The 12466-nt window shown below is 44.2% G+C and overlaps 1 protein-coding gene across 3 annotated transcripts in view; it reads left to right on the top strand.

Annotated features, from left to right (window-relative positions):
- The first annotated feature begins 474 nt into the window (after positions 1-474).
- The window catches only part of CPAP (centrosome assembly and centriole elongation protein), a 137709-nt gene continuing 125717 nt past the window's right edge, over positions 475-12466 (top strand). For all 3 annotated transcript variants that reach the window (XM_082247631.1, XM_082247630.1, XM_082247632.1), the window contains exon 1: positions 475-931. In XM_082247631.1, coding sequence (XP_082103757.1) covers positions 524-931 — 408 coding nt within the window. In that variant the 5' untranslated portion in view covers positions 475-523. The remainder of the gene's footprint in view (positions 932-12466) is intronic.

Below are 12466 nucleotides of genomic sequence, written 5' to 3'. Positions count from 1 at the left end.
AATAACCTTCTGTGTGCCACTCCCCTCTGCCCACACTTAAGCCAGATAGCGATCCCGCAATGTACACGAGAGCAGCAGCTCTCTCCCTCTCTCTCTCCCTCCAACAGCAGGAGCCATTGGCTTCTGCTGCGGTCAATCAAAGACTTTGAAGGGGAGAAAAGGAGGTAGCGCCCAGCTGCCCTCTGTGTGTCAATGGGCACACAGAGAGCCCACACAATTGCCCCCAAAGCAAGTGCTTTGCTAAGGGGGCCACTCGGCAGGGGGGGGGGGAGTGCGGTTGAGAAGAGGAGGATCATGGCTGCACAGAGCAGGTATGTATAACAAGTATATTATTATTAAAAAAGTATGTTTACATTTACTTTATGGGTTTTATAAATAATTTAGCATCAACACAATTGGATTGCAAAGGCTAATTATCTTCTTTTTTTTTTTTTTATCTATTTATTTTTCAGATTCTAATGCTCTGGTAATAAAAATGTTATCATTCCTGCAGTTTCTGTAAAACATCGGCAAGTTCTAGAATATGCCAGAAATGATTTCTTCTCCAGAATTTGGCAGTGAACCCAATTTTATGACGCAGTACATGCCCACCATTGCACGTTCTGGTGTTATCGTAAATGTTGCTTTTCCCAATTTGGAACAAGATGGTGGCCTGCCTCGTAGGCCTTCCAGTGCCTTATCAGGACTGCGTGTGCCAACACCATTTGCAGGAAGTTCCAGCTTGCCATGTGAGGACTCTCCGGAACAACGAGATTCCAGTTACAAACAACTAGAACTACAAACAGACACTAGAGGACATATGTCAGTATATAAAGACCCTGTTTATGAAAGGGAAGGGATAAGAAGCAGGCCACAAAGTAGAACAATGTTCCGGGAGGATGAAGTCCTAAGGGAAGAACTGGATGACCCGTTATTAAGAAAACTGGAGCAGGTAACTTTACATCTCCAGAATGTATAGTAATATTTATGTATATTTGAAAAAATAGGATTGTGTACAGAAGGACTTGGGTAAGAACACGAGTTAGATCTGCCAACAGCTATGTAGCATGTGGACCCTGCCTTATTGGATATAAATTGGGTAGATATTAAAGGCAGGTTTTTTTTGTTTAAAAATAACATTTTAATTATGTTGTACATACTTGCTCTGTGCAGTGGTTTTGTACAGAGCCGCTGGATCCTCCTCCTCTTGGGTCCCGCTCTGGTGCTTTAGGCCCCTCCCTCCTGCTTAGTACCCCCATAGCAAGCAGCTTGTTTATGGGGCATCTGAGCAGGCTTGCTCCCGAGCTGCTGCACTGTGTGTCCATTCACACACGGAGTGTGGCTCGACCCCCCCCCCCCTTCCCCTACTCTCTCCTTTTCTCACTGGCTGAGACCTGCTGAGATTGACAGTTGCACGAGGCAATGGCTACCGTGTCTGTCTCAGCCAATGAAGAGGGAAATACTTTTCTCAAAGTCGTCTTCCAGGACAGCCCATGAGACGTTAGGCTCCTCCCCCAGGGACAGGAAACACATTCCAAAATTAAAATAAAAGGCGGTCCCTTAGTCCTCACCTTCAGTATTTTTGTTTCCTCCGGACAGGGGGTAACATGTTCCTGGAACTGAAGCTCCCGGTCTCCTGGACTGTCCATGGAAAGACTTGGAAAGATGCATCTCCTCGGCCCATAGCGGTACCCCTTAGTGCCGCAATAGGGGCTGACCGCTGTCTCCTGTTCTCCTAGCCTCTCGGCAGGACTACGGATGCTGTCTGGTGGAGCGTTGGGGAGTTCACTCCGTTGGTCGGCCGGTTCCTTGGAGCAGCAGTGCTGTGTACCCGTGAACCGCTAACTTCGGAAGAAATTTTGAAGTTGGCGCCAAAGACGGAGGGGGCGGAACTCAGCGTATCCACTCTGGCCTCACGGGAAGTGACAGTGTCACTTCCGGCGCAGTGACGGCATCCGCGGGCGCCGGAAACCCTCGTTCCAGTTTCCGAAGGCGCGAACAGAGAGTTCAAATGGGCGACCGATGTTAGGGGAAACAGCAGTTGCTGGGACCACCATACAGAGCGATGGACACCACGGCAGCAACCGCACAGGCGGCGGAAGTCGGCTCTGGCATCGGCACCTCTCAGGTAAGCAAGGGGGAACGACACCCTATTTGCAGGTACCTGTTAGGAACTCCGTTCCCCTTCCCCCCTCTCTTTTCTATCGTTAGGGGCAGGGGTTAAGCAGCACCGCTCCCTCTTTTCTATCCACAAGGTGGAGGGGGAAAAATGGGAGGTGGGAGGAGGACAAGTATCTCTAATTAAATTCCCTTGTCTTTTATCTTCCAGGCCAAGGCTCAGGACAATAACCCACCTCAGCCCCCCAAAAAGAAATGTGCTGTATGCGGAGAAAAATTGAGTTCCTCTTGGAACAAAGCAGTGTGCCGGGCATGCATAGCTAAACTGGTCAGAGACGATTCTGCAGTCTCTACCCAGAAAATGCTGTCCTCAGTGAGAGATGAGCTAAAAAGTACATTTAGTTCATTCAGGACTCTCATTGAAAAGATGCAGGCACCAGCCCAGCCTTCCACCCCAGCTCAGGCTCCACCATCCCTAATTGACCCATTGGTTTTGGAGGAGGAAGTTTCTTCTTCCCACTCTTCTGCAGAGGGATCAGGATCAGGAGAGGAACCAAAAAGCAATGTTTCCCATGATAGCTCCTACTTTAAACTGAGCCTGGAGGATGTAGATGATCTACTCAAAGCGGTTTATACCACTCTAGAGATTGAGGAGGAAGAAGTGCATCTCTCTAAGCATGACTTAATGTACGCTAGTCATAAAAAGCATGCTAGAGTGTTCCCTGTGCATAGCTCACTATTGGATGTGATTAAACAGGAATGGAATTCTCCTGATAAAAAGCCTTTTTTTCCAAGAAACTTAAAAAGAAGGTATCCATTTGACGAAAGTGTGGAACAGCCCTGGAACAAAATCCCTAAGCTGGATGCCTCTCTCGCCAGAATCTCCAAAGGAACTGACTTGGCATTTGAGGATTCAGGAGCACTAAAAGACCCTATGGATAAGAGAACAGATATCTCTTTACGTAGGGTCTGGGAAGCCTCCATTATGAGCTTAAAGCCAGCCCTGGCATCCACCTGCATAGCCAGACACCTGGAGCTGTGGCTATCTCAAATCCAAACACACTTGACTGCAGGAACATCGAGGGAACAGATTAATAAATCCTTTCCACTCTTATTCCAGGCAATAGGATTCCTGGCGGATTCTTCAGCTGAAGCTGTAAGAATGGCAGCAAGGACCTCAGCTTTAGCTAATACGGCCAGAAGAAGCCTATGGCTCAAGACATGGTCGGGAGATATTACTTCTAAATCTCGCCTTTGTGGTCTTCCCTTCACAGGCGACCACCTTTTTGGCCCAGGCCTAACAGAAGCCCTGGAGCGTACAGCGGATAAAAAGAAGGGATTCCCAGATAAGAAAAAATTCCCCTATGCTCAGAGGAATTTTCGTGGCAGGGGCAAACAGCAGAAGTCTTTTGAAACTCAGCAAAATTTCAAAAAACATTGGACGGGGCATAAAGGAAAGGGGAGGGGTAACATCCTGTTTAACCCTCCTAAACGCCCCAACCAGCCCCAATGACTCCCTTCTCAGAGTGGGAGGAAGATTAGGGGCCTTCCTCCCACTGTGGAAGAAGATTACTTCCAGCCCTTTTATTCTGGACCTAGTAGGCCAAGGACACAGGCTGGAGTTCTGTCTTCAACCTCCAGAAAGGATCCTGATCACAAATCTTCCCAGGGATCCAGTCAAGGCCTCCGCCTTGAGTCTTCAGTTAGGGGACCTATTAGATCAAAAAGTAATTATCCCAGTCCCCAGAGAAGAACAAGGAACAGGGTTTTATTCTCACATCTTTGTGATTCAAAAACCCTCAGGAAGTCATCGACTGATCCTGAACTTACGCAATCTGAACCTTTCAATAGCATACAAACGCTTTCGCATGGAATCAATATACTCCATAGGGAACCTACTGTTCCCAGGGTGTTTCATGGCAACCCTAGATTTGAAAGATGCGTATTTTCACATCCCCATACACACATCCTATCAGAAATTCCTGAGGCTAGCAGTAAAGATAGGACCGGAAGTCAAGCACTTCCAGTTCAGGGCACTGCCCTTCGGGCTGTCCTCAGCCCCACGGATTTTTACCAAAGTCCTAGGGGAAGCACTAGCCCCTCTAAGGCTAAAAGCTATCATGATCACCCCCTACCTGGACGACATCTTGGTAGTGGCAGAATCATACCAGAAACTGGAAGCCGACCTCCTCATAGTTCAGGAATTCTTAACTTCCCTAGGCTGGATAATCAACAGACAAAAGTCTTGCCTGGTACCCTCACAAAGAGTGACCTACCTGGGTTACGAAATCTCCTCACGGGATCAGATGATCTTCCTCCCTCAGTGCAAGATGGAGAAAATGAACCTGATGGTTGCCTCTTTACAGACCAACTTATGGGTCTCTCTGAGGGATGTCACGAGAGTGATAGGCTTGATGACCTCCTGTTTCCCAGCAGTCCCCTGGGCAAGGTTCCAACAACGTCCACTCCAAAAATTCTTTCTACAGAATTGGGATGGGCAGTCAAGTTCCTTGCAACAAAAAGTAAGGATTCCCACCAAGATAAAAAGGACTCTTTGGTGGTGGAGATCCTCTCTTCACCTATCAAGAGGGCTAAACTGGACCATCCAGGTATCACAGAGGATTACCACGGATGCAAGCGCTTCCGGATGGGGAGCATATCTGCAGGACAGATGGGCGCAGGGTACATGGTCCCCAGCACAAAGGAAGTCTTCATCAAACCAAAAAGAACTTATGGCGGTCCAAAAGGCCTTGGAGTTTTTTCAGGTAGAGGTAGAAGGGAGCCATCTACAGATCAGGTCAGACAATATAGCAACGGTAGCGTACCTGAACAAGCAGGGAGGTACTCAAAGTCTGGGCCTACAAACCATTGCACAGAAAATCTTTGTCTGGGCCGAGCGGAACCTAACATCCATTTCGGCCATTCACCTAAAAGGGACGCAGAATTATCTGGCAGACCATCTCAGCCGCCACCAGATGAACCAGGACAATTGGTCCCTCAACCCAGAGGTGTTTCTCAAAATCACAACCTCATGGGGCCTACCGGTAGTGGATCTATTTGCCTCCCAGGCAAACAGGAAAACAGAAAAATTCTTTTCCATAACTCAAGGGGATCAGGCGTTAGGCATAGACGCTTTCGCCCACCCCTGGAAAGTCAGACTCTGTTACGCATTTCCTCCGATCAGATTGATCCCACAGGTTCTTCAGAAATTCATCCTAGAAGACACAGAGATGATACTGATAACCCCATACTGGCCCAAAAGGCCATGGTTTGCACGCCTTCAGGCGTTGGCAGCGCAACCTCCAATGACCTTACCTTGGAGACCAGATCTCTTAACACAAGGTCCGGTGGTCCATCCATTTCTCAGGACCCTAAACCTGACGGCCTGGTATCTGAGGAACAAATACTAGGCTCTCAGGGGTTCTCAGACAGAGTCATCAAAACATTGACCAGCTGTCGAAAGCCGGTCACTAGAAAAATGTATGCTAAAATCTGGAAGAAATTTCATTTTTGGATGTTGGAGAATCAGAGACATTCCCCAGATATACCAACTATCTTGGATTTTTTTCAGGAAGGCTTAGACAAAGGTCTCTCCTTAGGGACTTTAAAGGTACAGGCTGCCGCCCTTAGTGTCTTTCTTCAGTTTTCCCTTAGAGAAGACCCAAATGTGAATGCCTTTTTCAGAGCAATTGCCCGGACAAAGCCAACCGTGCTTAAAACGTGTCCAGCTTGGAATCTATCCCTGGTACTCCAGGCCTTGGTTACCAGTCCGTTTGAACCCTTGGTAGACCTATCAGTAAAAATGCTCACCCTAAAAACCTTATTTTTAGTAGCTATAACTTCAGCTAGAAGAGTTAGCGAATTACAGGCTCTCTCAATCAGAGAACCTTTTCTTATGATTTTTGATGACAGGATTGTGCTAAAAACAGATCCAGGATTTTTGCCAAAAAGGGTCTCTTCTTTTCATAGGACTCAGGACATAGTCCTTCCTTCCTTTTGCAATTTCCCAAACAACAATAAAGAGAAAGAATTTAGCTGTTTGGATGTCAGAAGATCCCTCTTGAGATACCTGGAGGTGACTAAAACCTTCAGGAAGACTGATACTTTGTTTTTACAATTTTCCGGCTCCCATAAAGGGGAAAAAGCTTCTAAGGCAACCTTAGCTAGATGGATCAAACAGGCTATCACAGAAGCCTATATAGTGAAAAAGGTGGCTCCACCTTTCATTACTGCACACTCTACTAGAGCATTGTCCACGTCTTGGGCTGAAAGGGCCGGTGCCTCACCAGACCAAATCTGTAAGGCAGCTACCTGGTCTAACTTTTCGACCTTTGTTAGACATTATCGCCTGGACCTCCTCTCTTCTCAGGAACAGGCGTTTGGTCGAAAGGTGCTCCAGGCAGTTGTCCCTCCCTAGACTGGTAAGTGCTTGCTCATCGTCTCATGGGCTGTCCTGGAAGACGACTTTGAGAAAAGCTGGGTTATACTTACTGATAACTCCTTTTCTAATAGTCTTCCAGGACAGCCGGATTCCCACCCGAACTATCTGGTATTATGTATAATGTATGATATGTGTCTATATATCTATGTATATGTTTTACAGGGTGTCCTGTGGTTCTCATGAAATACTGAAGGTGAGGACTAAGGGACCGCCTTTTATTTTAATTTTGGAATGTGTTTCCTGTCCCTGGGGGAGGAGCCTAACGTCTCATGGGCTGTCCTGGAAGACTATTAGAAAAGGAGTTATCAGTAAGTATAACCCAGCTTTTTTTTTTTTCCTGTCGTGCATAGAACGCGTGAAGGTAAAAAACCTTGAGCCTTCACAACCACTTTAAGGTAGGCCATTACATAGTTTAGGTAACTCCTAAATTAGATTTTACAAAGATTATGTAAAGGTGCTTGGCCAGCTTGGCTGTCCCTAAAGAGTTTAGTAATTTTGTATAAAGGTTACAGGTCAGATTCATTTAGATGGGTCATAGAATTCTTGAGGGTCTTATTTTAGCCTTTGTCTCTTCTGCAATAAAATAAACTTACTTACCTACCTGCTTGCAGTCTTCTTTAAAATGTACATTGATCTGTGCAAGTGCAGCTTAGTTTACATTCCGCCACAGATCCTGTATGTCTGGAATGGCTGCATTCCTGCGCAAGTGCAGGAGTGACATCATTCTACGCTAGCCGTAGCTCAGCGCCTAGAAGAAACCGGGTAGAAGATGCTGACGCCTGTGGCGAAGTTTGACCATTGGAGAAAAGGTAAGTTCTGTGGGCACTGAAATGGAAACTATGGCCAAAATTAAAAGTTATACTTATATGATGCAGGCAGTCACTAGAAAAAACACTATTTTTGTTTTTCTTAGTCCCTCTGTACCATAGTTTTATTACATGTTGATCCTGCCAGTAGATCTTTTATTATTTAACCTTCTGTAGACTTAGGTGCATATGTAGTTTCAAACCAACCAAACCAAACCAAAACCAACCAAACCAAAAAAAAAGGAACAAAAAAATAAATAAATTTAAGTATAGGCAAAATATAGTATAACTTAAGGCAATATTTTTATTTTTTTTATTTTTTTTTCGTTTTGAAAGGAGGGCAGAGGGATTAGAATACTTGTACGTTTTTATTGCTGTCTATGCCCCTGTTAAAGAGGTTATAAACCCACCTGTAATGTTTGTACCCATAGGTAAGGATTACCTATAGGTACTGTAAATATCTCCTAAACTTGCACCGTTTGGGACATATTTACTGTATACTGCGCCGATGATGTCATTGACGCATGTGCTCTGAAAAGGAGCGACCGCCCGTGCCGTTTCTTCAGAACCCTGTGCCGTGACGGCGGCTTCCTTGCTCATGCACGGGAGTGGGATCACACGGCTCCGGCCAGTAGCACAGTCGGAGTCCGCAGACCCGGAAGGAAGATGGGCGAAGATGGATGCAGTCCCCAGTGGGGGCGAAGAGGGCTTTGTTTGGAGGGAAGTGTCACATAATGCATACTAACACATTATGCCTTTTACTTTTCAGGTAAAGAAAAAAAAAATAAATGACAGACTTTACTTCCTCTTTAAGGAAATTCACCCTCTACTTATCCTGTTTACCATTATCAATGGAAGTCAAGGGATGTTTAAGCAGTTACAGCAACATTTTTTTTTTTTTTTTTTTTTCTTTTCAGGTTTGGGATATATAATAATAATAATAAAAAAAAAAAAACTGACTGTTATAGGGCACCCCCTCCAGTGTAATATTGCTTTTCCAAACCCAGTACAGTAACTGACAATTTTGCTGGATGGGTTGACTTGTTGCACAAAGTGGAAAAATTAAAGATCTTAGAAACATAGAAACATAGAATGTGTCGGCAGATAAGAACCATTTGGCCCATCTAGTCTGCCCAATATATCTGAATCCTATGAATAGTCCCTGGCCCTATCTTATATGAAGGATAGCCTTATGCCTATCCCATGCATGCTTAAACTCCTTCACTGTATTTGCAGCTACCACTTCTGCAGGAAGGTTATTCCATGCATCCACTACTCTCTCAGTAAAGTAATACTTCCTCATATAACTTTTAAACCTTTGCCCCTCTAATTTAAAACAGTGTCCTCTTGTGGTAGTTTTTCTTCTTTTAAATATGCTCTCCTCCTTTACCGAGTTGATTAACTTTATGTATTTAAAAGTTTCTATCATATCCCCTCTGTCTCTTCTTTCTTCCAAGCTATACATGTTAAGGTCCTTTTAACCTTTCCTGGTAAGTTTTTTTCCTGCAATCCATGTACTAGTTTAGTAGCTCTTCTCTGAACTCTCTCTAGAGTATCTATATCCTTCTGGAGATATGGCCTCCAGTACTGCGCACAATACTCCAAGTGAGGTCTCACCAGTGTTCTGTACAGCGGCATAAGCACTTCTCTCTTTCTACTGCTTATACCTCTCCCTATACATCCAAGCATTCTGCTGGCATTTCGTGCTGCTCTATTACATTGTCTTCCCACCTTTAAGTCTTCTGAAATAATTACTCCTAAATCCCTTTCCTCAGATACTGAGGTCAGGACTGTCAAATATTCTATATTCTGCCCTTGGGTTTTTACGCCCCAGGTGCATTATCTTGCACTTATCCACATTAAATTTCAGTTGCCAGAGTTCTGACCATTCTTCTAGTTTTCCTAAATCCTTTTCCATTTGGCGTTTCCCTCCAGGAACATCAACCCTGTTACATATCTTTGTGTCATCAGCAAAAAGACAAACCTTACCATCGAGGCCTTTTGCAATATCACTTATGAAGATATTAAACAAAATTGGTCCCAGTACAGATCCCTGAGGTACCCCACTGGTAACATGACCTTGTTCTGAATGTTCTCCATTGACTACAACCCTCTGTTGTCTGTCACTCAGCCACTGCCTAATCCACTCAACAATATGGGAGTCCATGCTCAATGACTGTAGTTTATTGATAAGTCTTCTATGTGGGACAGTGTCAAAAGCCTTACTAAAATCTAGATATGCAATGTCTACTGCACCTCCACCGTCTATTATTTTAGTCACCCTTCTGAAGGAATAACAGGCAATTAAATTGTTAGGCTACGGTCGCATCTGTGGTTTACACTGCAGGTCCGCACCTGTTCCCTCAACTGCAACCACCTTCACAGTAAAACGCAGATGTGTGTGGCTGTCATTAATCCTAGTGGCACATGCATGGACTGGGAATCGCACTGCACTAGCTGTTTCCGTGCAGGCTACGATTCCAAAAATGGAGCAGGGACCTTTTCTCTGTGTTTCAGAAGGCACAGCAGCCCATTCAAATAAATGAAAGTCACAAGAAAAGAATCAGGTGCCTGGTGTGGAATGTAAAGCCTTTATGAACCCACAGCTGCTTCCTTTAATCTCCTGTGTTGAAGAGTAAAAACTAGTCCGCAAAGGGAATACGAGCCCTTCAGGTTGAAGTCTTAAGCTGAAGCTCTCATATCCCCCTTGCTGACTAGTGCATTCAAATGAATGGGCTGTCGTGCCCACGCAAAAAGCAACTCGCAGAGTCGCATCAGTGTGAATCTAGTCTTACAGTGGGCAATCAGAAAAACAAAAATTGCTTTAATGCCTATGACAGAATGTATCATATGCCATTTATCTGAATCTATAGTTAGCTTTTAATAGAGGATACGTTTATATAATATTGAACAACTTAAGCTTCTTAAGCAAATATTCCCAACTTGGCCACGCCAGCTATCCCTATCTACAAAAAGATTACTATAACATATATTTACTAATTTTTGCCTGAACAAAATTTAATGCACCGGATGATCTACATAATTGATTTGAGTGGGAAAGTCGCCTGACATATGCTGAACATACATACAGTGAGCATGTTGTGAAAGTGCATACTGTATTTCAACATTTGACCTCTAACTTGATACTCTAGCTTTATGTTCAGCTTTAATTATGCCTTGTATGTTATACTGTTTACTTTGTAATTGTAGGCAGTAACGCTCACCTTGCTCATTGTTTGGTCAAGTATTGAATATGGACAGTATTAGCAGCCTACAGGGCTCAACTTGCTGACCTGTTTGTCATTCTGTCACCAGCCTTATTGTTCTGTTTTTACAAAATGTACCCAACATGCTTGGTGTGATATTATTTAGCCTGGCAGTGAACTTCTTTTTATTTTGACAACCTTTGGCTGATCAGCTTTGTTAAATTACAATTGTGTTAGTAGAGATGGGACATGTTTTCTGTAACTCTCTAGTATGCCTTGCCAGCTTTAAGACGCCTCCTCATATGGAGTTCCACAAGGCACTTCAAGCTCAAACACAGCTGTGGTTGGGAATTTTTAAAGTGATATTAAAGCCTTGTGTTTTTTTTATTTTAAATAACAAACATGTTATACAGTGCATCCGGAAAGTATTCCCAGCGCTTCACTTTTTTCACATTTTGTTATGTTACAGTCTTATTCCAAAATAAATTCAATTAATTGTTTTCCTCAAAATTCTACAAACAATACCCCATAATGACAACGTGAAAGAAGTTTGTTTGAAATCTTTGCAAATTTATTAAAAATAAAAAAATTGCATGTACTTTTTAAGTATTCACAGCCTTTGCTCAGTACTTTGTTAAAGGACCTTTTACAGCCTCAAGTATTTTTGAGTATGATGCTACAAGCTTGGCACACCTACTTTTGGGCAGTTTCTCCCATTCTTCTTTGCAGGACCTCTCAAGCTCCATCAGGTTGGATGGGGAGCGTCGCTGCACAACCATTTTCAGATCTCTCCAGAGATGTTCATTCGGGTTCAAGTATGGGCTCTGGCTGAGCCACTCAAGGCTATTCACAGAGTTGTCCCATAGGCCACACCTTTGTTATCTTGGCTGTGTGCCTAGGGTTGTTGTCCTGTTGGAAGAAGAACCTTCGCCCCAGTCTAAAGTCCAGAGTGCTCTGGAGCAGGTTTTCATCAAGGATGTCTCTGTACATTGCTGCATTTATCTTTCCCTCAATCCTGACTAGTCTCCCAGTTCCTGCCACTAAAAAACATCCCCACAGCGTGATGCTGCTGCCACCACCATGCTTCCCTGTAGGGATAGTTTTGGCCAGTTGATAAGCGGTGTCAGGTTTCCTCCAGACATGATGCTTGCCATTCAGGCCAAAGAGTTCAATCTTTTTTCATCAGACCAGAGAATTTCGTTTCTCATGGTCTGAGAGTCCATTAGGTGCCTTTTGGCAAACTCCAGATGGGCTGTCATGTGCATTTTTACTGAGGAGTGGCTTCTGTCTGGCCACTCTACCATACAGGCCTGATTGGTTGAGTGCTGCAGAGATGGTGCTTCTTCTGGAAGTTTCTCCTCTCTCCAGAGAAACGCTGGAGCTCTGTCAGAGTGACCATTGGGTTCTTGGTCACCTCCTTGACTAAGGCCCTTCTCCCCCAATCGCTCAGTTTGGCTAGGTGACCCGCTCTAGGAAGAGTCCTGGTTGTTCCAAACTTCTTCCATTTACAGATGATGGAGGCCACTGTGCTCATTGGGACCTTTCAATGCTGCAGAAGTTTTTTTTTGTACCCTTTTCCAGATCTGTGCCTCAATACAATCCTGTCTCGGAGGTCTACGGACAATTTCTTGGACTTCATGGCTTGGTTTGTGCTCTGACGTGCACTGCTAACTGTGGGACCTTATATAGACAGGTGTGTACCTTACCAAAACCTGTCCAATCAACTGAATTTACCACAGATGGACTCCAATCAAATTGTAGAAACATCTCAAGGAAGATTAGTGGAAACAGGATGCACCTGAGCTCAATTTGAGTGTCATGGCAAAGGCTGTGAATACTAATGTACATGTACATTTTTTCGTTTTTTATTTTTAATAAATTTGCAAAGATTTCAAATAAATTTCTTTCACATTTTC

Source organism: Pelophylax lessonae (assembly GCF_965119305.1).
Source record: "Pelophylax lessonae genome assembly, chromosome: 2".
Taxonomy (NCBI): domain Eukaryota; kingdom Metazoa; phylum Chordata; class Amphibia; order Anura; family Ranidae; genus Pelophylax; species Pelophylax lessonae.
This window is presented reverse-complemented; position numbering and strand designations above follow the sequence as displayed.